At 43.9% G+C, this 26,875-nt stretch overlaps 1 protein-coding gene across 8 annotated transcripts in view; it reads left to right on the top strand.

The window, feature by feature from the left end:
* SCHIP1 (schwannomin interacting protein 1) overlaps positions 1–21,584 on the top strand; it is a 128,324-nt gene extending 106,740 nt beyond the window's left edge. For 6 of the 8 annotated variants that reach the window (XM_058556473.1, XM_058556472.1, XM_058556469.1 and 3 more), the window contains 5 exons: positions 11,810–11,927; positions 12,910–13,107; positions 14,038–14,161; positions 16,545–16,638; positions 20,946–21,584. In XM_058556473.1, the coding sequence (XP_058412456.1) occupies positions 11,810–11,927; positions 12,910–13,107; positions 14,038–14,161; positions 16,545–16,638; positions 20,946–20,997 (586 nt within the window). In that variant the 3' untranslated portion in view covers positions 20,998–21,584. The other 2 variants (XM_058556470.1, XM_058556471.1) reach the window with 2 other exon arrangements.
* The last annotated feature ends 5,291 nt before the right edge of the window (positions 21,585–26,875 follow it).

The following is a 26,875-nucleotide window of genomic DNA, read 5'->3' on the forward strand; positions in this document are numbered from 1 at the left end:
TTCTGAAGTGCCGAGCTTGCTTTTAAGGCAGGGCCTACCCAGGTGAGTGGGATCTTTGGCAAAATAATGGAGTTCTATTTACGTATTTTAAAGGATGTGCATTTGCCTGCAAAAACGAACTTCACACGCCTTGTGTAAGAAGAGATGAAGTAGACGAGGGTCTTCCGAGAAGACGTGTCTAGGCTGCTCCTGCGAGTGTCAGTCCTTCTCAGTTGTCTGGGTTTCAGCCCCATTTTTCTGATTGGTGCTGTCTCCTAATGCACTTTTAAGAGTGACAGGCTGTGAAATGTGAGCTGGACTTACAGTAATCCCATAAAAACATTTCCTGCCTGATACTGCAGCAAAAGAATTCTTGATATTGCTTCATAACTCAGCTAATTAAATTTGACTTATACTGAAATGTGGCAAATATAGGAAGTGCCTTTCTTTTTTCAAAATTTGCTAATTCACACATAATCAGCCTTTTCAAACTGAGACTGTATGAACTTTGTGATTTTTTTCTATTAAAAATGCTTTGGCAAAAAGCTTTTAAAAGCCTAAAAGGAAAAGAGAAAAATGAATTACCTATTTTTGAAATAAGATTTCTAAGAAATATTAGGTTTACTCATATTCTTGAAAAAATAAATATTCCTTTTCTTTTATTAGTATAATACTTTCATATAAAATATTTTTATGACGAAATTAATCTTAAATCAGCATTATATTTCAGATTCTGAGTTTATATAGTTTAGTGCTATTAAAGGAATGGCTTGTCTGCTATGAGAACACAAGACAGAGTGGTTGTTAGTGATGGACATCTACGAAATCTTTCATTTGTCAAACATTGCAACCTGAGCTGACGTTGTGGAGGAAACTTTCTCTGCTTTCTCCGTTCTCCTTTTCTCTGAGTAATCACAAAATAAATTTGACTGTCACCTCCCTTCTTACCTTACCCCAAGATAGATTTTATTTACTTACGTGTAAATACAGTCTAATACAGTCTTTTTCATAAAGTATGCAATGGGGATGGTGTAAGCTAGAATAGACTATACCCTTCTCTCCAAACATTGTGAATATTGTGAAAAACAGAAATTCCCCAGAGAGCTTTTGAGCAGCTGGTTTGAATAATTATCACTGTTGACTTACCTCAACCACTCCAACATCCCCAAATCAAAATTCATTTCTTCTTGTTCTTATAGTTTTATTGGTGAATGGCTGAGACGAGACCAATAGTAGATACCACCCCCTCCTTTTGTGTTTGGGCTGGGGGTGGGGGGAGGCACCAGGGAGCTGGATCAGCTGGACAGATGACAGGGATCTAGACAGCCTTTGTAGAGACTGGATTCACAGGAGCTTTGATTGTGAGGAACTGAGACTCTGTGTATATAATCTGCCACGGAATCACAGGTCAGACCAGCAACATTCTGCCAGGAAAGTGAATCATCCTTTTGTCTCTAACAGTAATAATTTTTGCATAATTTCCTGGAAGAAGTAGCAGAGTGGTCATATATACCCAGCATGGGTGAGTAAAGAAGTTATCCTGTTTCAATGCAATGAATTTGCTTTCTGTGGCATGTTTCTTGAAGTAATAGGTGCATACCATGGCAACCTATTTATAACACACAACATTTTTTAAACTTCCTGTTAATCTCATACATGTGTGCTAATAATTTGCTTAGAAACCCCTTCATATAAGTAATTCCAAGGTATGTATCATTGCAAATGATGGTTTACAAATTTTTTTTAATGTTATTTGAAAAGTCATTGGGTAATCTACAGAAAACCTATCATTTTTTATGCTCTCCTCCAAGGATTATCTCTAGTATTCTAAAATATTACACAATTTTAAAAGTGAAGCAAGGTTTGTAGTAGATCTTTTGAGGAGTAATAAGCTTAAAATGGCAAAACAAATTTAATTATGTAAGCAATTCTTCTCTTTCACAAACCTGAAAGAAAAGCAAATTGGTATTTGTGAAATTTTCTTTGTCTAATAAATAGCCTCACTTTACAATAATGCCAATGACCCCAGTTTAATTAGGTGCAATTAATTTTGTGGAAGCAAAATTTGACATCTTGCTAGAGGCATAACCAGCTGTACCCTGTCTTATGAAATTTTTTTATCACCAATGAGAATTCAATTGTTAGAGCTATTACAAAAGGGTGGGAGGCAGAGAAGAAAAGGCCACAGAGCTACATTTTATATTTAAAAATGCCTCCAATGGACAGCTGAATGTTTAATTAAAAGCTTCTAGGAGTGATTTTTCGTTGGTGCATCATCTCTGACAAATTATCATGACTTTATTACTGCAATTTGCCCTCCGTCTGGACAGTGGTCCCACACATGTGTCTGGACACACAATAGTTTATATGAAGACTGGGCTCCTTTGAGAGTTTACAAAAGCATTTGCTGCTGCTAGAAAACGCTCTCACTGACTGTGGGTGAGCTGTGTCATCTGGTGGTTTAACATAATCCTTTTGTTCAATCTTCTAAAATTTTCTGTGCCCCTCAGATTATTCTCATTCAGATTATCACATGCGTTAAAAACCCACGGAAGATGTTTTGAAAAATCACTGCCAATTAAATGGTGACACATGTTTTCTTAACCCTTAGAATTTTTATTTTAGTTATTGAAAGAATTCTTTTAGACTTATTTGATTATACTCTTATCACGTGTCTTTTGTGCATACAACAAGAGAAGAAAAAGTGAAATACACTGGTTAAGATAGTGCTCAACTCTTCACATTCAGCATCCACCTTTCCTTTACCCACTCTCCATCGGAGCTGTCAATCTTTGCTTTTCCCCACAGTGTCTCCCTTTGTGCCATCAGGAGGTTCATCACCTTCCAAGCCACTGTCCCCTGTTCTGCAACTTTTGATGTTGGAGCTTTGTTGTTCTTATCAGAAGGCATGAACGGTGGACTACCAGAGGCCACCTCTTCCTCAGTGTCCTTACCTGGTTTGTTGGCTGATAAGGTTACAGCTCAGTAGAGCAGTCACGCCAGCAGCTGCCTGGATGGCTGAGATTGAGAGACATCTGACTTTAAAGATGGCAAAATGTGAACAACACGCTTCATAGAATCAATGCAATTCAGCAGATCTACTGCATTCTTTTTAATGACTGCTTTGAATTCAAATGACCACAAATTAAATGATGAAAAAGAATGTCTTTGAGATAAAGCTTCCTATGGAACCAAGCCTAAATGGCAGGCCCAACATTTTTTTAAACATGAAGATAAAAAGTGGTGAAAGCGGTGATTCAGTGTTCAAGAGAGGAAAAGAGTTTACAATTAAGATTTTCACCAAACCCAGTCATACCCCTCAAAAACATACACAGGCACTGACTCCAACTGCCGTGTCTTTACCCCAGCCACATGAACATTATCACAGGTCTGGAAGGGGACAAGCATTTCTTCAGCTCCAGTGGCTGAAACTCCTCAGCAGGTCAGGCAAATACAAGTTTAAACTCTGTCTGGGCTGAGCAGAATAAATAGGCAGGCTGACTTTAAATACAAAGGGGGCTGGGGGGGGGGGGGCGGCCCAGTGGCGCAATTGGTTAAGTGCTCGCGCTCCGCTGCGGTGGCCCGGGGTTCGCTGGTTCGGATCCCAGCGCACACTGACGCACTGCTTGTCAGGCCATGCTGTGGCGGCGTACCATATAAAGTACAGGAAGATGGGCATGGATGTTAGCCCAGGGCCCGTCTTCCTCAGCAAAATAAGAGGAGGATTGGCAGATGTTAGCTCAGGGCCGATCTCCTCACCAAAAAAAAAAAATACAAACAGGGGGCCTGCCAGTGGTGTAGTGGTTAAGTTCACAGTGCTCCGCTTTGGTGGCCCGGGGTTCTTGGGTTTGGATCCCGGGTGCGGACCTGCGCACCGATTATCAAGCCATGCTGTGGCGGCATCCCATATAAAATAGAGGAAGATGCGCACAGATGTTAGCCCATGGCCAGTCTTCCTCAGCAAAAAGAAGAGGATTTGGCCTCGGATGTTAGCTCAGGGCTGATGTTCCTCACAAAATAAAGAAGAAAAAAATACAGTTAAATGTATATCAGTTACTTTCAGAGTCTCTAATCAAACGTAGATCCAAGGAGGGATTGAGACTGGGCCAGAAAGGGATGTCAACAGTTGACAGAGTCCATGCACAGAAATGTTCACGTATAAGAAAACGTGTTTCTTGCTGCCCCCCAAGAGGATATCCTGCTCCCAGCACCCTGCCAAAAACGAAAGCCTGGCCTGACTCATGTGAGTCATGGTCCCTGCATAGACATCATCTGAGTCAGACCCACAGCATCCTCTTCCAGCTGTCAAACATTTAATCCTACTCACCTTTTCTCCAACACGCAAGAGCTAATCAACTCACCCATTGTCTCGCCTCTTCTTTTTTTAATTCCTGCTAAATGCCCACACATGGCAACTCAGAAGCAGTCAAGAGAGAAAAACTCAGTCAACTGAATTTCTTCCACCAAAAAATATCTAGGTATATTTCCTGCCATTTTTTCTATGCATATATCTCCACATTTTTGTTTACAAAGTTGGAATCATACTATACCTACTGTTTTATAGCCTGTCTTTTTTCACTCAACCATACCTCAGGAACATTTGCCCATATTCATAACTGTTCTTCTATCGTATGTATTTTTACTACTGCATAATGGCCCACCGTATATTTCACCATGATATACTTAATCAATCTCTCCTTGTTAGATGTTGGAATTGTTTCCAGTTTTTGTTTTCTTTTTATTTTGCTTTCTTTTTTCATCTTCTCTTTTTTTCTTCCATTCATGAATTTATTCTATCCTTCGTAAAGTGCCCTGGCCTCTCAAGACAGACTCTCCTAGAGTAGAATACCAGTGTTGTGACCTTGTATAACTGAACCTCTGAGCCCTAGTTTTCTCACATGTAAAATAGGGGTGACAATACTTACTTTATGTGTATCTGAGAATTAGAGGTAATTTATATAAAGTGTCTAGCACATGGTAGATGCTCCAAAATGGTAACTCTTTTTATTTCTAGATTGCTTAGAAATCATTTGGCTTTAGTTAAGATGAAAGTAGACCACATTAGGTGCCTAGGAGAGATGGCTATTTTATTCCATCATTATTCCAGTATCAAAAGAGGCCTCATTCTGGTCTTCAGTTCACGCTAGAAAATATTGCTGGTGAAAATACATTTTTCCAACATTAAGATCCCATAATTCCAAATTTAATTACACGTAAGTGGTCATTAGTGAAGGAGCTGCACACTGACGTGGAATGAGAACCAGCAGCTGTCTGAGGAATGCGAGTATTTATAGCTCTCTGGAGAATCGGGTGAGGATACAGGGGCTGATGCTTCAAAAAGAACTCTGGTGAACGCTAGTTCCCCTTTTCTGTTGTTTGGTCAGTGAGAAGATTCTGTGATCTTGAGGTGCCGGCTGCCTACCAGCCATCAGGTGAACATGTACAGATGGAAGGTACAGAACTAGCCTTAGAAGAGGGAGCAGAAAGACAGTATGTGCAGGATTAGGAGAAGGAAACCCAGAGAGGGCCACGCACATCCCAGCCTGCTTTAGGGCTGCCTTCCTCTGCTTCAGCAGAGGAAGCCAAATGCCTGAGTCCTGTAAGATGTGGGGTCAGGACAGGACATAAAGAGACATGAAGTCACCCTTTCCCCCAGTCCTCTTTGGCACAGAGTTTGAAACTACCCTTAACTTCTCTGGGCATGGAGCTGCTGGAGGGCTCGCTTTCCCATCCCTCTCCTGCATTTATGTCCCCCACCCCAATTCACCAAGACCTCCTTTCTTCTACAGTTCCCTGCTCAGTGACTCTTCTTTGTTAGCACCTTACTTACTAATTAACGTTCAGGTAGTAAGAGCATTTCTTTTCTTGTATATAAGATAGGGAGCGTCTACTAAGTGTTTTTTGAGTTCTCTTCCAATGCTCTATATATTCCACATTTCTATTTGTACATTGTGATATAACGATCCAAGCATGTGGTACCTATTAGAAGACCTGGATTCTGTTCCTGGTTCAGTTACTGATACCGAACCAAGTGGGCTCGCCTCCTGGTGAGTTAAATAAGACTACTCTACACCAGTGGAAGTTGTCCCACAAAGTAAAGTGTATGTGCAGCAAATAGGAGGCCATGAGGAGTCATTTCCAAAGTCATGGTGTCCGCCCAACAAACGGAAGCAGGAACTTTTATTTCAGTTGGGGAATGAATGTTCAAAAGGGAGAGGCGGGTATTCGCTTGCACAGGCTCAGTTGGAGAACATGCTTCCCCATAATGAGGTCTAAGCTCCTCCTGGAGAGATCTTTGCATTAAAAATAAGGCAAAGGTTCTGGGCATAGCTCTTGTGGTGAGGCTTGGTCAGTTTCAGGATGGCTGGAGGTTACATCTCCTTAACGTACAAAAGGAAAAGAAACAACTTGGAAAAACAGTTAATTGCTTCCAAACCCACCCTGGAGTTTCTCGAGCCACCTAGTCGGTGACATTACCACTCTGCATCCATTTAACATAGCGTCATGAACTATAAATGCCTTTAGGGGCCAGCAAGAAACAGAACTGAGTCAAGTAGCCCAGCTAAAAGGCATAGGTGGGACTAGCAGCAAACTAGAAAGGGTGTGCCCACAGGGGACAGAGCTCCTCAGCACTAGCCCACTGGGACCAAGAGGTGTGCAGAGATGCTATTGCCTGAGCACTAAATGAATGGATGAATGAGCAGTTCAACTTCCCTTTTGTCTCTAATAGAGTTATAAAAATCATTTATCATACTTTGTGTGTGATGATAAATGTTGGACCAGCAATATTCGCACCCTGTTATATGAATACCACTGTTTTTTAAAAAGTCAAATTACCTTCCCATGCATTACACACACCCCTTAGCAAAAGAAAGTTAGCACAGTCCCCTAAAGGAAAATAAATAGTGTATTTTCACAGTGACGAATATTAGGACTCAGAAACTTTGCCTTTCCTTTTTTTTTAAATACATGTATTTCGGTAACTCTCGGGGTAATGTCAGTGTGGACCCAGCGCCGGGGCAGGGTCTGGGGGATGGGAAGGGCATCTTACAGTTTATCTGGAGGAGTAGCACCTCGTTCTAACCCTCCTTCGCACACTCTCTAGAGACACTGCACACATGTGGTTCAACTAGAACTCAACCTAACCTCAACTGTTTCTGACATTCTTTCTTCACAACAAATCCTTAGAAAAATGAATGTGTTTACAGCTACCCTTGGGTAATTACAACCCACATTTTATATTCCATCCCCTTCGAAATTCTTATGAAACAGAAAAAGATATGGTATAAGAATATGGGTGATTACTCATTATATATAAAGCCTTTGAATAATGCATCAAAGATCCATTAAAATAAGTGGAAATAATATATTTTAACAGCCCAGCCACAGACTAGTTGGGGATATTTAGTCACGAGTGGCACAGCTGGGCCAGTGCCTCTCACAGCCACACTGGTTGTGGACAGGTCCCGAGCAACGCATGTTTGAAATCCATAGGCATATGCAAGTTCCTTCTCACTCTGTTTCTTAAGCAAACCATACAATTGCCTTGAAATTGTAAGCAACTACAGGAGGTATATGCCCTTTAAAATTATATTGCCATCACAGGCAGGACCTAATAAATACAAACCTGAGGTTAAGTGTAGTATGGGGGAAGGACCACTGGATTCCAGAACCAGAAGTCCAGCCTGTGGTCTCTTGCTTTGTGACCTTGTAGCAGTTATGTGTTGCCACAGTGAAGATGTGCAATAAAAAACCACCCACATCAGTGGCATACAACTGTTGAGGAGCCTGAGGTCAGCTGAGCACGTCTGCTCGTCAGAGCTGGGCTCAGGTGGGCTTACTGGTGTCTGCAGTCGGCTTCAGGTTGGTGAGGCACCTCTGCTAATCTTGGCTGAGCTCTGTCCTATGTCTGCAGCTTCATTGGGAACAACTGCTGATTGAGCTCTGCTAGGAAGTCACTCGTCTGCCAGCAGGCTAGCCTGGACTTATTCTGAGGGCAGTGGCAGGGTTCCCTCCGGGGAGACTCCGAACTGGAACACGTCACTCCTCTGCATTCTATTGGCCAAGACAGGAGGCCAGCCCAGGGGTGACCGTGATGGAAGAATCTACAAGGTCATATTACAGAGGGGGCAGATATAGGGAGGGGAAGAGCTGGGACCATTTTTACAATCAGGCTGTCACAGGGCTGGTGCAGGTTATTGGACTCCTCGGAGTTACCATCACCTTGCCCATAATCCACAGGTGGTGGTGCAGCCCAAGGAGAGAATGTAAGTGAACGTAGTTTTAACTACAATTCAGTGCAGTAGTTAAGTGAAGTTAACTAAGGGGTGGTGCAGGGGGTAAAACCAAAGAATCTTAAACCTGTATATGTAGATGCTGGTGATCCGAGCTGGTGCTGGGAGGTTCCCATTTAGAAAATCAGAAAACACCAAATAGTTCTGGGGTTCAGCGCTGTGCTCAGACCAGCCCAGTCCCAGGGAGCGCAACTCCAGGCCGAGGACAAAGGCCCAATTCACAATGGCTACTGCCCCACTGGAAGTCCCAGCGAACTTCAGAACCATGGCGTTGTTTATCTCAGGGAATAAACTGGTCTTGTCCTGGTATTTTGAAAAGAGGGTTATCTTTATACCGAATCATATTACCACTGGGCTAGGTTTTCGAGATGCGGTCTTAGTGGTTAAGGACTTCGCACCCCGGCCACCCTCTCAGCCCCGTGCCTGCGGTAGTGCCCCGGGGCCGGCGGCTGGCGGTCCGCACGAGCGTTTTCCCGGGCGCGGTCGCCCGAAAGCACCTCCGCCCCTGCGGACGCCCGGGAGGCACACGAGGCCGTCCCGTCCTCGCTTCCGAGCGCGCTCCCTCCAGGACGCCGTCTGTGCAGGCCCCGGGCCCCTGAGGCAGCCGGGGGCCGCGGGCTGAGGGCAGGAGGCTTCCGGGAGAAGCGGGGCGACCCTGCAGAACCGGGACCGACGGGCAGGCGGCGGCCCGCCGCCTCTGTGCTCGGCCACGTGCGCTCGAGACGCCGGAGACCTGGCGTCCGATACCTTCAAGCCTGTCGCTCATTAACGAGACGAGGGTCGTGCTTTGTTTTCCCCTCAGACTGCTGGAGCGACCCGGCAGGCGGGTGCCGACACCCTTGGGAGCGCGCCCGCCGCCCGCCGCGGGAGGCCGGAGGGCGCCCCGACCCCGGGCGGGGGCCCCGGCACCAGGTGGCCCACCCCGCCGGGCGCTGCCTGCGAGCTGCGGTTGAGTCTCCCCAGAGCCGCCTGCTTCTTAAACCCCGCTTACAGGCTAAAGGCAACAAATCCTGCTTGAAGCCGGAGTCCGTTTTAAGACGTCTTGACTGAAATCCCCTCTGAGCCGTTGGCGGTTGGGCACATCGTTCCCTTCCCGGCAGTGGCGTTCCTGTGATCGCTCGCTCAGCTTCCCACGGGGAGAGTGGGGTGCTAAGGCGATTTTCTGAATTTCTACCTGAGCTGTTTTTTCATTTCACTCCGACTACTAAATCCTTCTTTTCTTTTTTTTCCTTTTTCTTTGCCTTTCCTGAGTTAGAAACGCTGTATGGGATGGTTGAGCCTTAGCACAAAGATCAGTTAGGGGCAGAAAACAAAATTGACCATCCGACTTTCTTCAGAATGAAAATATATTATCTTTGGACGTTTTAAACCTTATTTTGTAATGGTATCATGGGTTAGTTTATATTTTTATAATGTGTATATCTAGTGACCACTTTTCAAGGCTTTAGCTATTCAATGTGTAGAAAATGCTACACAGTCCTACATTTGAATTAGGTTTAATTTAAAATAGTTTTTACTTTAAAATATGTTTTTAATTTGCAGTTTAATTTCCCACTATCTTCCAATCTATAGAGCTTGAATTTTATTATTAAAAATGGGTTGATTTGCGTTTTTTTCTTTTTACCAACTACAGGTAATAAATTTTAAAACTTAGGGTTTTAAAGGGTAACCTGAACATGTTAGATTTCTGCAGGAAAAAAGTCCAATGGAAGAAAGTTAAAAGGAGACTGATTCTGGCTCACAGACGTCCAGGCTCCTGACAGTTAAAGACAGCTGGAGGACGCGCTCAGAGAGCTGCCTGTGCATCAGGGCTCTGCTGGGACCAGAGGAGGCACTGATGTCGGGGCTTTAGAGGTCCCTTTATGAAGTCACCTCCACCTTTGAAATTCTGCATTCCTTTGTCTTGGGCCCTCTGAAAGTAGAGAGAGGAGGATAATGAACACATGCAAAGCACCTGCCCTGTGCCCAGCTCTGAGCTAACTCTTTTCTTCTTTCCTACAAAACACTGAATTATTCAGCCCATTTTACAGTTGAGGAAATGAGGGTCACAGAGGTTAGGTAATGTGCCTTGGGAAAGAAGTGAGGATTCAGAACCTAAGTCCGACTGGCTCCAAGCACCTGAGCTGATCTGGCAGAACCTGCTGCCTTCTGTGTCCAGCTCTGGGCCTGGCTCCCCCGCCTGCGTGTGAGGGCAGTGTGGGGGCAGAACTGGGCCTCTGAGTGGGGGAAGGCTGCGTCTCCTGACCGGGAAATAAGCTGGGGCTTTCCGTAATTTTGGAAGTTAACAATAGGTGGCAGTACATACACGTAACAGTGCCGGTGTCTGCGTTATGTTAGTAGATTTTTTTTCTGGGCTCTGTATCATTTTCAAAGAAGCGCTTTATATGAGTCATCTGAGCAGTTTGTACAAAGCTTCTCTACCCACTGGAACAAACGAAAATCAAGTACAACCGTCAGCTATCAGCTGAGTTGCTCTCTGCATTTCTCCCTGTGCCGGCGGTAATGCGTGAGCCGTTCTGCCCCTGCTGTCCTCAACCTGGCTTAGCCCCGCCTCCTGTGATTGCTTGCTGCTTCTCGGCTTCCTTTGCCCTTTCTTTCTCTGAGCTCACACACAGACTGGGGCTGCTAGGGATGCCAAGAAAAGTACTTCTTTAAAAGCTCTGTCACCAAGTAGTGCTGAAATGTGTTCACCCTCAAAAGAAGTTTAGGACAAAGAGTGGGATCCGCTGTGTTGCCTCGTGTAGAGCAGATACACAGCCGGGTGGCCGTTTGTGACCATGTTTCCAGCAGCATCACCCGTGGAGCTCCAAGATGCACCACAAACACAGTGAGCCCCCAAGAAGTCTCCACCTGTGCGCAAGGCCGCTGTAGGACCTCACTCTGTCCTAAGGTTTTGCCTTTCTGACTGGGTTTGGGGGTTTCCTTAAGTTTCTTTAGGGTGAGCCTGTGGTATATTTTTTTCTTAATGACATAAATGAGCTCCTTTGGTTGGCTTTTGGCAACTGCCTTAAATAAAGTATTCGTGCAGACAACCGTATTCTATCTGTTTCTTCAGAGAGCTGTGGCCTTGGGAGGCTGGGTCTAGTGAGCGTCTTTGGATTTTCCCCATGGGACAGAACACTAGATGACACCAGACAGCTTTATTTGGCCGAAGCCCCATTCATCTTCATCGACAGGAATGTAAACTCAACGACTCAGCACATTTTTATTGTGCACTAACTTTGGTATTGTACTGGGTGCTATAATATGTGGCCTTAAATTATTTTTCACTAAACTTGAAATTGGTATGGAAAAATCTAGTACAATATTAGTAAAAGTAATCATTTTATCATCTATCAAGTTTTCAACTTATCAAGTTCTCATTATTATCCTGTAGTAAAAGTTATCATTTATGAGTTTGGAGTAATATTAGTCACTCATTTCTCTGGTTGAAGAACACATAAAACAACTTTCTGTTAGCCAAACCGGTCGGTTGTATTGGGTGTGGCCAGATAGTGTGCAGCTGAGTGAGCTGGTGTCCTGTCTGCTTCTCCCAGCCTGCAGAGTGGGATGAACCTGCAGATCTGCTTTGTCAATGACAGCGGCAGTGACAAGGACAGTGATGCTGATGACAGTAAGACCGAGACCAGCTTGGACACCCCCTTGTCTCCCATGGTGAGTCTAGAAGCTGCCACTGACGCTTAGCATGTGTATTTTCCTGGTCGTTTAGCTTCTTTTCTGTTGTTAGTCAGGAACAGACATTGCAGAAATTAAAAAAGAAATGTCTCTTGACATTCCTTGACATGGCATGCTCCTAAAATTTGACAGTGATTGAAAAATCAAAACTGTGATACAATTAGGAGACATAAGCTCTGTGAAAGTTAGCAACTACTTTCATATTAAACCGTAAGAAAAATCACATATGCCCTAAAAAATTGTAAAGGCAAATATGCTATACACCAATCCTTCCCCATTGGGCTTAGAGATATACGCACAGATTAGCAGTAGGACACATTTTAAAAGGCAGGGGATGGGGGTAGGGCAGAGGTTGGAAGACTAGCACATAGAGATGTTGCTCAGAGGAACCAGCAAGATCATGTGTGTAAAGCATTCCTTACTCGTTCCTTGCACATGTGTTACAAAGGATGGCTTAATGGTCATGGGTGCTTGTTGCTGGAATTCTTTCCTCTTTGTGAGGTCTGTCGAGCACCTTTCTTACCAAAGACCAACCAAGGGGAAGCCGTGCTGATAGGGAGTGCAGTGCGATGTGAGGGCACCATTGGATGCCTGAGACCCTGTCCACTTCAGGGAGCCAGTACTGCCTTAGCTCGGGGTTAAATATTTTGCTGTGTCTGATCACTTCAGGAAAGTTTTGAGACCAAGAATCAAAAAAATGTTTCAAGTTTGTCATAAATATATTCTTCCTGTTATTAATTATACTACTCTTTATGTTAAAATCAGAGTCTATTATTGACACTGAAGAAATAAACTACCTTTTTTAATATTACTTGAGATTTGTACAGATGAAATCAAGCCGCGAGTCGCATTGATGGGGACTCATGGCCACCGGGAGAGAGGGCTCGGGGAATGCTGTAGCCCATCTCCAAAGAGGGTGCCTGGCATGGAAAGCTCAGGGCTGCTCTTTTTCCTTTCGCAGAGCAAACAGAGTTCTTCCTATTCCGATAGAGACACTACTGAAGAGGAATCTGAATCCTTGGATGACATGGATTTCCTCACAAGGCAAAAGAAATTGCAAGCCGAAGCCAAAATGGCCCTCGCCATGGCCAAACCAATGGCCAGAATGCAAGTGGAAGTGGAGAAACAGAACAGGAAAAAGTCTCCCGTCGCTGATCTCGTAAGCAGCAGACGCTGAAATGCACACGAGTTTGGTGGCTGCAAATGGTTGACGCTGTCCAGTCCTTTCCCAGAATTATGCAAACTTGGGTTTCTACAAGGCAGTTTGTAAAAAGTACTGTCATTGAGAAATATTTGTTTGTTTCTTTTTCCTTCCTACCATATCGCTGAAAGATACATAAGCAACAGGTTTCACAAAAGTCAACTTTGCTCCTGATTCATATCTACTATGTTTCTTAGGGGCAATATTAGCCGTCATAGGAATATTTTAATTCCTTTAAAGCAGTCACATTTTAAGAACCTATTGGTTGTGACAAACCCACTATTGCTTTGCTCTCTTTCCCACCTTTTCAAAGAAGAAAATATAGCATGGTGAATAAGAGCCCTGGGCCTTGGAGTTTAGGTCTACCTGTGCCGTTGACCTGCTGCAGGGCTCTGGGCAAGTTACTTAAGTCCCACTCTTCTCATCTGTAGAATGGGAATGATAATAACACCTGTGTCAGAGCACAGCTATGAGAAGCCAGTGAACAAAGGCTTCAGAGCACAGGGCCCTGTGCTTGTAGTACGGTATGAATCAATAAATAGCTGATATTAGTAATTTAATCCATGTCATTGATATTACCTGAGCTCCCTGGGAATTCGTTTGTGGATATTATATTGACTCACGGTTGTCACAGCCTGCGTTAAAGACCTATCCTGAAAGCTTCTGATTTGAGTACTGTAGCATTTTGATGCCAGGAGCGTTTTAGACAATGTGGTGTGTGTACGTAGGGCCTCGCGTGGGGAACATCAGACTGGGAAAGCTTTTAAGCACAGAACCTGAGCTGAAGTGGGCGAGTGAGGGTAGGTCTGCTAGGAGAGCACGGGCTCTTCTGTTCAGTGTCCTCGCTGCTCCACTCAAACCTCCATTTCCTCTCTTGTGTATCTTCAGCTGCCACACATGCCTCACATAAGCGAATGCTTGATGAAAAGAAATTTGAAGCCCACTGACCTGCGAGACATGACTATTGGGCAGCTACAAGTGATAGTCAATGATCTCCATTCCCAGATAGAAAGTAAGTGCAAGATATGCTTCAGGATGGGATACTCCATGTAAACCAGGACGGGATAGCGCTGCTTCCTGGATTCAGTTCCTTTGTGCATCTCACTGGGTTCCTTCTGTGTGCTTGCAAGGAAAGGAAGGGAATCACAAGGCTCTTTTCTCGCTTTTGTTTTTTTACTGTAAAATGTTCAGTAAGAATTTTTCAAGGTTCACAGAGACTATAGGAGTTTTTTATTCCTCTTACATCCCCAGCTCCTAGCACAGTGCCTGGCATGTATTTGGATCACAACGTCTGTTTCTATAACACAATTTAGTAGTTACAAGTGATTTATTATATGATTATACCCTCAACTTGATTTGTATGTACGTTCATTTTAGGTCATCAAATCAAATTCGACTTATTTTGTGGAACTCCAGGTGGTGAAAGTATATATGACCACTGTGTGAAAATTACAGGGTGACAGAGTATGGGCCTTTTTTCCCCAGAATAAAGAAGAACCTCCAACAGAAGTGTGTGGGGCGGAGGGGGTGAGTGAGTGGCACTCATTCGAGGTGATTGGTTGTCAAGAAGGGCAGGTGCTTGGCCTGAGGAGAGAGAGCATGTGCCCGCTTGGGCAGTGTGGTCAGTCCAGATGAACCCACGAGCCTTCCAGCCTCTGGAACACATGACTGTATATAATCCTGCGGACCGAGAGATGAAAAGCCACCTCAGAGACACGCCAACCAAATGCACTCAGTCAAACCAACTGTGAAAAAGCATTTAGGAGCCAAGCAGGGAACTTTGAGTACTGACTGAATGTTTTATTCAAGATTTATTTATTTATTCAGGTACGATAAAGGTATCGCGGTTATGTTAATTTAAAAAAAAAAAGAGCCCTGGCTTTAGACCTACCTACTGAAGCATTTACAGATGAAATAATACGATATCTGGAATTTGCTTTAAAATAATCCAGTAGGGGAAGGGAGACAGGCAGGATTGGCCGTGAGTTGCTAATTGTTGAGGCTGGTTGGATGCATGGGGCACGGGGATTCATTAAGCGATTCTCTTTGCTTTTGTATCACTTTGAAAATTTCCATAATAAAAAGTTTAAAACTTGATATGGGAACAAAATTCCTATGCACTATACGGGCACTCTCCTGAGTGCTAGTACAGAAAACTACCCAAAGAACACGTGGGGAAACAGAATTGGATGTATTCTGTGTCAAGTTCATACATTCAATATTGTTTTAAAATCAAAAGAAAGGGTTTAACGTTTTAATTAGGAAACCAGAGATTCACAGGATTTTTTTTTTAATTCTACTACATTTTAATTTTAGTTGAGAATAAATTACTAGGAGTGTTATTTTTTCAAGAACTTCAAAGGCTTTCTGATATTTTACCACTGAAACATCTTAGACTTTTAAATAAAATTGCCATCTAGTCCTTTTCTGAAGTAGATGAAGTTTTAGACCTCTTTGTATGATTTTTTTTCTCCCTTTTTTAATTGGAAACTAGTCTGATCTAAAGGCAGATAAACACATCATTTGAAGTCGGGATCTCTAAAAGCATTTCCAAGGAGGACCTCTCTGAATACCTCCTTCCGTCCTTTGTTTCCCGGCCTGGAGCTCTTGCTAAATGAGTGCTCTCCCCCAGGTGTTCATGTGTTCGGCCCTGGAAGCTTTAATTCTCAGCTGATCTGAGGGGAAAAAAGCAAGAGAGCCCCCTGCTTGTCCATGTGTTTTGGGGGCAGAAGCCAAACCAACCCGATGCACTGGTGTCAGGAGGATTGGAAGTGTTTCCATCTGTCGTATTCCCGTCTGAATCCTGAGGAGTATTTCCTCGGCACCCGTTTTCCAGAGGTTTCAGAGGTTTCTTCAGGTGTTACACATCTGGCCTCCCAGTGTCTTCGGATATGACTTGTTCCTAGAACAGCCTGCACACGTGGGGTGCCCTGGGCCACAGGAAGCCTGTGACGTCTTCTTCTCCAGCGGGGCGTCTGATTTAGTGCTATCAGGTGCGAGGGCCCCCAACTCTCAGTGTGGCAGGAGCATCCTCTAGATGAACAGTGGAAAACTTAATATGCCCCAGACTTTTTTGTTCACATTTCCTCAAAACAAAATCCCGCTTTTTCTAACAAGCTATTTTCCCAGCAGCTAACAATTTCTTTTCCCACTGTACCGTGAATATAGTTGGAAATACCTTGTACTTTACTTTTTTCTTCCAAGACTTCTGTAATTTTGCAAACTATTCATATTCTGAAATTGATGTCTTCTCCTGGGCTTATGAGAAGCTCACATAAGCTGTTTATATATGTGTATGTATCTGTGGTACATGTATAATGGTCTATAAATAGTTACACTTCCTGACTTAAGTGCAATTTTACCTATTTTTAAATGCTCTCTTTTCTTTGTCCCAGGCTTGAATGAAGAGTTGGTCCAGCTGCTTCTCATTAGAGATGAGCTGCACACAGAGCAAGATGCCATGCTGGTGGACATCGAAGACTTGACCAGGTCAGTGATGCCTCACCCTTTCCAAAGAAAGAGAGGAGCCCGGGATGCCTGAAGTTTAAGAACTGAGGCAAGAGCAAGCCCTAGAGAACTTCTTCCCTTACTTCCACGAATAACTCACCTAATCTCTGCTGATGTCAGCTGTGTAGATGGAGGGGAAGTGGCCAAACCTGCTCCTTTCCAAATGCCTTCTTTTTCACAACCATCCTCCCCTTGTGATGGATTGTCAGTGCGTTAGAACTTCTTACACCCCCACCTAAGCAGGTCAGCAGTTATGGCCTAGAAGGACTTTATCCTGAAGGACTGTCCCCCAAGGAGTTGGCCCTGAGCCATTCCATGCTGGAGTGTTTCCAGCACATGAGCAGTCACGTGGTGGGTGCCACAAAGTGGCACTTGCTGTTATGTGACCCGACTCTTGATCGCATCTGCCATGCCCAGAAGGCAGAGACACTGGCATCTTTCCACAGCACCAGTGCCACCAGATTGTTCTCACCATGGGGACACTCCAGGACTTGAGTTTCTAGCTGGGCCCGGCTCCAAGCACCTCTCTGTAAAGAGGTAAAGAATGCTTTCTTCCCTGGGGGATGAGGAAACTGGGCTAATGCTGGTTGAGAACTTGCATTTCTTAGTAGTTTTCCTTGTAGAAAAGCCTATCACCCTAATATATAAAGCACATGACAAACTGTGAGCATTCCTGTGATCTCTTAATTACTGGGGCACCTTTCCTGAGACAGTTCATATGAAGTCTTTAAACCGGGAGGCAGCAATTACTATTCATCCCAGAAATGGTACTCAGAGAGTAGAAGGCTCCCCAAGGAAAGAAGGAACACTGCTTGTCACAATAACATGAGGAATTAACCAATGATCCAGAACGTCCGAGAGAAGCTGGAGAACATAGGTAGTGACAGTGCTCTCAGCACCCGCTGGAGAACTGCTCTCAATGTGTGGTGCTGCATAAAAGAGTTTTCTCAATGCCATGTTATAAAAATAGTTTGGGTAGCAAAATAAATGCTGCAGAACTCGGTTTAGGTTTTTTGTTTAAGACCTGTGGGCAGCACTCTGTTCCGTATGCTTTAGATATTATATTGCCTTGCCTCTAACACAAAACAAAAACAAGAAAACAAAAAACCAGAAGGCCTTCTAATACCTTCGTAGCATATTTGCCTGCATCTGAAATATCACAATGACACTGAAATAATATCATTGCCATCTACAGACGGATTCAGGCACTACACCAACACCTGTAAGACACGTCCTTTCTTGTTAGTCGAAGAAGTTTGCATATAAGTATTAAGATTATGGGAAATCAGTAGTGAAATATACAACTAGGACCTGCATCTTTTGAAAACTATATAGTCCTGTGTCACTTAACAACAGGGACGCATTCTGAGAAACACGTCATCAGGCGAGTTCGTGAGTGTGCTTACACAAACCTAGATGGCACAGCCTCCTGCGCAGCCAGGCTGTGTGGTGCTAACCTGTGGGAGCACCGTCGTGTACGCGGTCCGTCCTTCACCAGAATGTCGTTATGATGCCCAGGACTGTAAACTCATTTGTAAACCCTTGGCTGGCCTGTGATTGCAGAGACTTTCCTCTGCCCTTCAGGCAGCATTGGCATTCCTCGGTGCAAGGAGGACATTGAGAGGCTCCTCTCTAACTTTGAAGTGTTAAGCTGTTACTTAGGTTTGCAGTGTATTGTTTTATACCTTTCAGATGTGATCATGGGCAACAGGGTAGGCAGAACCATGGGGTTAAAAGGAGAGGAGTCACTAATTTAAAGGTGTTGGGGGAACCCTTTAAATTGTACGTGGTGGGGGGAAGTTTCTATGTGCATTCCTGGCTGCAGAAATGTAACTTTGCCCATGGTAGGATCCGAGGATACTTAAGCATCCCTAAAGGTAGCAGTCCCAGAGTTTGCAGCCAGATCCCAGAAGGCTGAGAGCATGGCTCTGGGCCTGCTGAAAGTCCTGTTCACCTATTCCCTTTATCTGTCCACCTTCTACCGTTCCAGGAGTGGGTTCAGATCAGTAGTTCTCAGTTTTGGCTGCACATTGGAACCACCTGGGGTTCCAACTATAGATGCCTGGGTCTCACCCCCAGAGATTCTGATTTCATTATTCTGTGGAGTGGCCTGGGCATAAAACTCTGCAGATGATTCCAATGCACAGCCAAATTTGAGGACCGATGGTCTAGACAAGGCCTCTTTGGAGACGTGCTCCCTGATGCCCAAGACTCGGGGAGGATCTCTTCTCTGTGTTCCTGGCAGCACGGCATTCTCACATGTGGAGCCTAGTCCTACTGTGCCATATGTGTCTACTGTTTCTCCCCACCTGACTGTACACCCCTAAACACAGAGGTGACACCATTCCCAGTCACTGCTATGTCCCCAGAGCGTACGACAGGGCCTGCCAGATACGTGGTAGGTCCTCACTAGTGATTGTCCATGAAAAGGAGTCCTGTGGGGCTTGAGTGAAACAAATCGTAATAAGGATTGTCGTATAAATACTTGATAAGAACTTTTTAGTATTATGGACTGAAACTCTTTCCCTCCTTTGTTTAAAATTGTAATGAAATTCGCCCTTTTATGTGTGTCTCAAAATAACACCCAACATTCAATATTTTCTGAAGCTAGTTCCTGTCTGTTCTTTTTTTCCCTCAGAAGAACCCCTTACTGTAGGTGTGCATGCACGTGCACACACACACACATACACACAGATACGTATTTAAACCCTGCTTTAAGAACTATAATTTAGCTACGGTGGAATCTTAGCTCACTGTGCGTCAAAATACTTCTTGAGCTGAATTTGTTAAATGAGGCCTGTGAGCTCCTTTATGAAAATGACCAAGGTTCGTTTATACACATAAAGAGGGCCATAAGATGGTCTGCATAATTTTTTTAAGAATAGAGGGCTGATGATATCTTTTCCCTGAGTTCCTTTATTGTTAAATGAATATCACCAATTATTTGTGGGCTGCTGAATGTGGCGAGGACACTGTTGTCACTTCCCTATTTCTAAAAGCGTTTGTGGTTTGTCTCCCCCATGCCGTGGATGTGAGACACTCTACACAGAGCTGGTGAGTTCCTCTTGACGTCACTGACTACCCTAGTCTGAGCAGCACACAAAAACTGCCCCTGAGCCTTTGATTACAGCTGGACATCCACCCCCGCCCTTAGATGCTTTTCTCTTGCCAAATTTATACTTTCCTAAACTCCTTCAAAACATCAGTCTTCTGCGGCCCTCAGACCTCACAGCCTTCAGGAGATGTTCCCTCAGTGCTGTTCAAGAGAGGTGGGCAGCTTGCCACTCCCCCCGCTCCATCTGGACCAGCCAGCAGCTGGGGTGGCTGAACTGTGGGCTCACGGGCCGTAATAGGGCTTGCTGAAGAAGGAGACTCACCCTGCTCTCACTGCCATGACCATGCCCTTAGGACTAATGGAGGGGGGAAAAGGTATGCAAACACGGGGAGCCGGCCTGGTGGCGTAGTGGTTAAGTTTGCACACTCTGCTTTGGCGGCTCGGGGTTCGCGGGTTCGGATCCCGGGCGCAGACCTGCACACCGCTCATCAAGCCACCACAGCACGGCTTGATGATATACAAAACAGAGGAAGACTGGCACAGATGTTAGCTCAGGGCGAATCTTCCTCACCAAAAAAAAAAAAAAAGTACGCAAACATGGAAAATCTTTACATCCACTAAGGCCTAGCATTTGTTAGGGAGACTGGATTGGATTACTGGCTTCAGATTCCTTGCAGGAGCCTTGTTAATACTTAGATTTGTGTCTGTGTGCCTGTGTTTGGATAAAGTCGTCATGCAGTTACTTTCTATCATAACACCTTGTTTTGACTTGTTGCTTAACACTTATTTTCTCTCTGCTATCCCCTTGGTTGCTCTTTGTTCCTTTCTTGCCTCTCTCCACTGAAATATATGCTCCATGAGAACAAAGACCTTATTGCACACCACAAAGTGCCCAGGACCAGGAGCAGTGCCTGGCACACAGAATGCACATAGTAAACATTTGTTGAGTAAACTATCCAGCCACTTCACTCTTTTCATTTTTAAACACAGCACTGTTCTTCTCAAAGGTAGTGACATCTACCAGCCGCAGGTTAACCCAGTGGCTTATTAAATACAAGGAATCATAGATAGAATATAAAATAGAAGAGGGCACATCCCTTTGAATTAAGTACTGTGTCTTCATTTCACTGTGAGTAACTCAGACCCTCAGTTTGGAGGAGGTTTTAGCTGTTGATTCGAAAGCAGTTTGGATCTTTCTTCTTAGCACTGAATAATTGTATTATTAATTTTACAGACATGCCGAAAGTCAGCAGAAGCACATGGCAGAGAAAATGCCTGCAAAGTGAACAGAAGCCATCCACCCAGAGGACAAGCTAGAATTTATTTTGCTTCTGTGGTTGTAAAAATGCTGTTGAAGGTGGCGCAGAAACAAACAAATATCAGTGTTAGTCATTGATCATGTCTCAAGCTTAATGTCCAGTGATCGGCCTTTGCTGCTTAATTTATTTTAATTTTTTTTACTGTGCCACTAAATATCAGGCATTTCAATAAAATATTGTTACAAAAAATGTACAGTACTTACACCATCACAAATCGTGGTTAATCAAAGAAGGTAGTTTTAACTTTATTTGTATTTGTTTAGAGATTTTAAGTTGGAACAGTATTTGACCATTGATTCCTTTCATTCTTCACTGTGGTTTTAAAGAACTGTAACTGACGGTGCTATCCAAGTCACACATACATGCCTGCCTTGTAGTGAAGTTGTAGCTCTCCGTAATATGTATATTTTAATCAGTTTTCAACATTTTGTGAATGTTGACTACCTGAAGTTCATTTTTAGATGTGCTGTTAACATTCTGTTGGATTCAGAAAGTTCCTTGAAAGTTTTATGTATAAATATGTAAAATAAAAATTAAAACTTTGTTTCATATGATATGTCTTTTTGCTCACTAGCAAGCCCTACACCAGCTATGTTTCTCCCCTCTTCACTCTTCCACAACTGAATTCCCCACCAGGAAGCTTCTGTCAGTGAAAACAGAAAATGCTCCAGAGGATAAGCAAGGCAGCGAATGCCAGGAAGGTAGTGAAGGGTGTGTGAGTGTGAATGAGGTTGTGTGAGTGAGGGTGTGAACAAGAGTATGTGAGGATGCGTGTGTGTGTGTGTGTGTGTGTGTGTGTGTGAGGGTGTGTGAAGGGTTATGTGAGGGAGTGTGTGAATGAGAGTGTGTATGAAGGGGTGTGAATGAGTGAGGGGGTGTGAATGAGGGTTGTGAGGGGGTGTGTGAATGAGTTGTGTGAGGGTGTGTGAATGAGTGTATGTGAGAGGCTGAATGAGAGTGTGTGAGGGAGTATGTGAATGAGGGGATAAGGGAATGTGAATGAAAGTGTGTAAGGGGGTGTGTGAATGAGTGTATGTGAGGGGGTGTGAATGAGGGTTGTGAGGGGGTGTATGAGGATTGTGTGAGGGTGTGTGAATGAGTGGGAGGGTGTGAGAGTGTGAGGCGGTGTGTGAATGAGGGTGCGGGAATGTAAATGAAAGTGTGTGAATGAGAGTGTGGGAGGGTGTGTGAATGGAGTGTGTGTGTGTGTGTGTGTGTGTGTGTGTCTGTGGGTGAGTGATCCCAAGACGACAACATCAGCAGCATCAGAGCTAGCACTTCTGTTATTGCTTAAAGGTATCAATCTGGAATTTTAGCACTTTACTATTTAATAGCAACCAGTCTTGTTAGCGCCTATTACTGTATCAAAACTCCATTGACCAAATTTGCCACATGAACAAATGATGCTTGCATTTATGCTTTTCCTAAGACCAGTTGTTGCCATTTTTCAAATTTTAACCACTTCTGTTGGGCTCATGAAGAAAAATGCCAAGTCTAAAGTGGATTACAGATTGCTCCCCAATAAGTACAGAGTTTCAGAAAATCGATTTAATTAGCTAATGCCCGTGCAGGTCTTAGAGAACCGTAAACTAAAGCTGAAATGAGTAATCAACATGCCAGAATCACCACAGACCACCTGGTTTCACTTTAAGGTCCATGATGTAATCTGAAGATAAAAGCTTAGACAACTGTTTACATTTTCCTTTCCTAAAAATTCCAGATAGAAATTTTAAGTAATTAAGAGTTGCCAGTTTTCATAGTCTTCTTGGCAAAATATATCATCTTAAATTGCAACACTAATCATTTTTATGGGCCTCAATCATTTTCATTTGGGATAGAAAAATAACGTAGCCATAAAGATATTTTGGTTTTTGTGAGTTGGCTATTGAGCAGGACAGGTTGCTCACCACTGAGCTAAAGGGTGGGGCCCACACTCCTCTCTGCACCTGAGCCCGGAAGTCCTGCGCCTGCCATCTGATCTCCTGGGTGACCGCCAGGCCTGAGAATCCAGGCACATCTGCTGGACCTTTGCTGCTGCAACTGGGGGAACGATTGGTCAGTAAGCCAGTGGTTCTCGTCTTTAGCTGCACAGTGGAATCACCTGGGAACTCTAGAAAACACTGGGGCTGGGTCCCACCCCCACAGAGAGAGATTTAATTGGCTGGGGTGTGGGGTGGGCATCGGGAGTTTTTAAAGGCCACTTGGTGATGCTCATGTTGAGAAACACTGCCTTAAACTTCGTGCTTCTTTAGCTTTTCTTTAACCATTTTTTTAGCATCTAGTTTTTTCTAATTAAAATATATTGCTATTAATTTGGAACTTTGGGAGAGAGCCGACCTAGGAAGAGTGCTAGGGAAAATGCCTGTGCCCAAGGAGGAGCAGTATGTGGACTAAACCTCCTCTGGGGACATCCGCCACCTGGAGTCCTGACGCCAAAACAGCCCACCAAGAAAGGCTACCTTAAGTTTTTAAATCCTTGCCAGAATTGCCAATTCCAATAAGAATTTAGAAATGAGTTTTCTCTTTGTCTTAAGCAATGCAATCTCTCTGGTTAGAAATGTGTTCTGAAGAAATCCATGGCCTCTGAACTCTTCAGTTGTTTGAAGCCCATGATCATAACTAAAGAACCCCTAACAGAAGAAGGAGGAACGTGAGATTACACCCATGAGATTACACCCACAAGGGCCCCTCAGAACACCTCTGGGGTCAAATCCGGCTAAAAGTAGAGCCGTTCTTCCCACCACCCGAGACCCTCAAAGGAGATGACACTCCGTGTACCGATCCCCCTCTCACACTTCTCTGCCCTGTGGACAGATCACCAAGTGACTCACCTCCAAGGGGATTCTTTCAAGACTCTTTCCAGTCCTTTTGCTTGGGTTTTTCAGCAAGGACTGGGATTATTCCCAACAGAGTTCTTATCTGCACTGGATCACCCATATATAGACTGGTGCCCTTACTAGTCAACCAGGCTTAGTTAGAATGCTAGACTACTTGACCAAAAGACCAGGGCCGCCTCTCTTGTCGATTGTAAGAGAGTATATCGACCCCTTCAGAGGGGTAAGGAAAGCGTGTGCTCTGGGCCAGAAGAGATGGCACAAATGCTGACCCCACCATCTTCCTCGTGCTTTGACCTTGAGCAAGTTTCTAAAGCTCCATTTTATCACCTGTAAATAAGATCTCCTGGGATTATTCTAAAGATTGAATAAAATAATCTCCATGAAAGCACCTGGCACCTTGTACATACTGAATAAATTACTGTTAAAAGGAGAAGTAAATGATCAGGGTTTGGGTGGAGGAGGCATTCTGTATTTTACCAGTTTCTGAGATTTAACATATCCTTGTGAGTTTTTTCTTGTTTATTAATCATTAATTTACAAAACAGTTGCCTAAGGGAAAAATTAACTTCAATCTTCAAGCCCCTCCTCCCTCTTCTAAATATCAATGTTAAAGCTTGGAATGTATTCTTACACACCTTTCTCCATGATTATACAAACAGACACACACATATAGGGTTTGTCACATAAAACACAGTGCTTTGCAACCTGCTTTGCCCCTGGACATCCTTCCAGGTCAGTACACACAGATCTGAGTCATTCCTTTGAACAGTTATATGGTAATCCCCAGTATGGTGGAACGTACTTTATTCAGCCATTCCCTTTCATGATAGACATTAAGGCTCTTTCCAGATTTGTGCCACTAAAAACAGACACAATAAACATGCTTGTACTCAGCTCGACTTGCACTTTTATTCTGTGATTACTTCATTTTTTTCTTTAACCATGACGGTGTTATGTTTAGATACTTCAGAGTACAGAGAGCTAATTAAGGTGGGGAAGACCAGGCATGGGGACTGCAGAGATGGTCCACTCCTTGCAACAAAATTGGACCAACCGCCCCGTGTCTGACAAACACCAACTCATTTTCATCTTTAGAGAGCATAGGTGTCACTTCCTTGACACGACTGTTTCTTTCTCTCTCTCCATCTCACACACAAACACACACACACCCTTAGCCTCCAAGGACTATCTGCCTCTGAATACAGATTTTTCTCTATTTCCTGTTTGAAGTTAGAGGCAAATCTCAGCCACCTTCGTAACTAGAGCCCTCAGCACAGAACGAGCAGAGAGTCTTCTGAGGAGAAACTCTGATCACTGGGACCTGCCCTTTTGACACTTCCATTAACTGGTGGTACTGTTCACTCTTAACTGATATCTGACGCCTCTCCTCTCAGCTGAGGGATGAGCCTCTTGGCCTGCTTTCACTCAGGTGTAATCTCACTTCTCAAGCTTGATTCCCCATGACTAGTTGACTCTTCCTTAAATTCGTCACCTAGCCAAATTTTTGATCTATGATCCAGGGAATTTCCTTTCACAGAATGTCATCTCTTCTGTCTCTAATAAACAGCCATATGGCAGATATAGCTAGCCATCTGCTAAAATTCATGCTCCCCACCATGTTCATAGTTATAGAGTTGTCCCTGGGACATGGCTAAACAGACAGGGACTGCTGCATTTCCCACCCACCACCGCCTTACATCTCCACATGACCCATGACTGATTTTCACCAATGGGGTGTGAGTGGGTGTGATGTGTCTTAATTCCAGCCAAAGCTTTGAAGAAGGGGTTTGTCTTCTGCATGCTTTCTCTTTCTCCTTGCACCAGCTGCAATCACAAGCACCTAGAGGATGGCAAAGCCACAATATGGAAGGAGCCTTGGTCCCTGAGTCCACTGCACAAGGAGAGCTGCCTGCTGTAACCTCAGACAGTGACAGGAGTGAGAAATAAACTATGATTATGTTTGAGCCATTATACTGCATTGAATCTCTTTGTTACAACAGCTAGCATTACTGTAAATAATGCAAGTCCTTAACAAGGACAGCCATAGTCCTTTAGTAAAGAGCCAGAACACAAACCCAGGTCTCTGAAGACAATCTCTGTGTTCTTTTTTTTTTTTTGTGAGGAAGATCAGCCCTGTGCTAACATCTGCCAATCCTCCTCTTTTTTTTTTTTTTTTTTTTGCTGAGGAAGACTGGCCCTGGGCTAACATCCTTGCCTTATCTTCCTCCACTTTATATGGGACACCGCCACAGCATGGCTTACCAAGCGGTGCATTGGTGCACGCCCGGGATCCAAACCAGCGAACTCTGGGCCGCCGCAGCGGAGCACACGCACTTAACCGCTTGTGCCACCCGGCCGGCCCCAAACTCTGTGTTCTTAACCACCCTGCCACACTGCTTCTAGAGGCCTCGCCTCTTTTCCTGTAGAAAATCTCGAGACCACTGACTCACCCTTTTTCAGTTCGTGGACCTCTTCAGTTTAGTTTAAATCTTGTCCCCCATTCTATCTTTTCCTTTAGCCATTGAGGCAGAAACCAGAGAGGGTCAAAATGAGATTTGTCATGAACAAAAAATTCATGCCAGAAACAAGAATATGAATTTTATGATGATGCCAGAAACATAATTATTTATCAAGTGACTACAGGAGACTTCTCTGTTGTCCATCTGGAAGAGCCTCGGGTTTCTACAATCCTCAAGACCACACTTTGGTTATTACCACCCCAGCTGAATTCTGATGCTTAGAAAACATAATTACCTTTTGCAATGACATTCATTTATTTTTTCTAAATAAGATATAACACATTCATTATGAGATAGGTTGATGGGTAACGAGTTTTTCAGGATATTTAATTGAGGCTTACAGTCAGTTGTCAGTATAAATTAATATTATATTAAACAATTTATGAATTAACGGTCTGGCTGTGCAAAATGAAAGTGTTCTCCTAATTTCTAAGTGAGAACCCAAAAGGCCTTTCGTTTAGTAGCTTTGGTAGAGAAAGATTCACCAGG

This window comes from Diceros bicornis, chromosome 15, assembly GCF_020826845.1.
Source record: "Diceros bicornis minor isolate mBicDic1 chromosome 15, mDicBic1.mat.cur, whole genome shotgun sequence".
In the NCBI taxonomy this organism is placed as follows: Eukaryota; Metazoa; Chordata; class Mammalia; order Perissodactyla; family Rhinocerotidae; genus Diceros; species Diceros bicornis.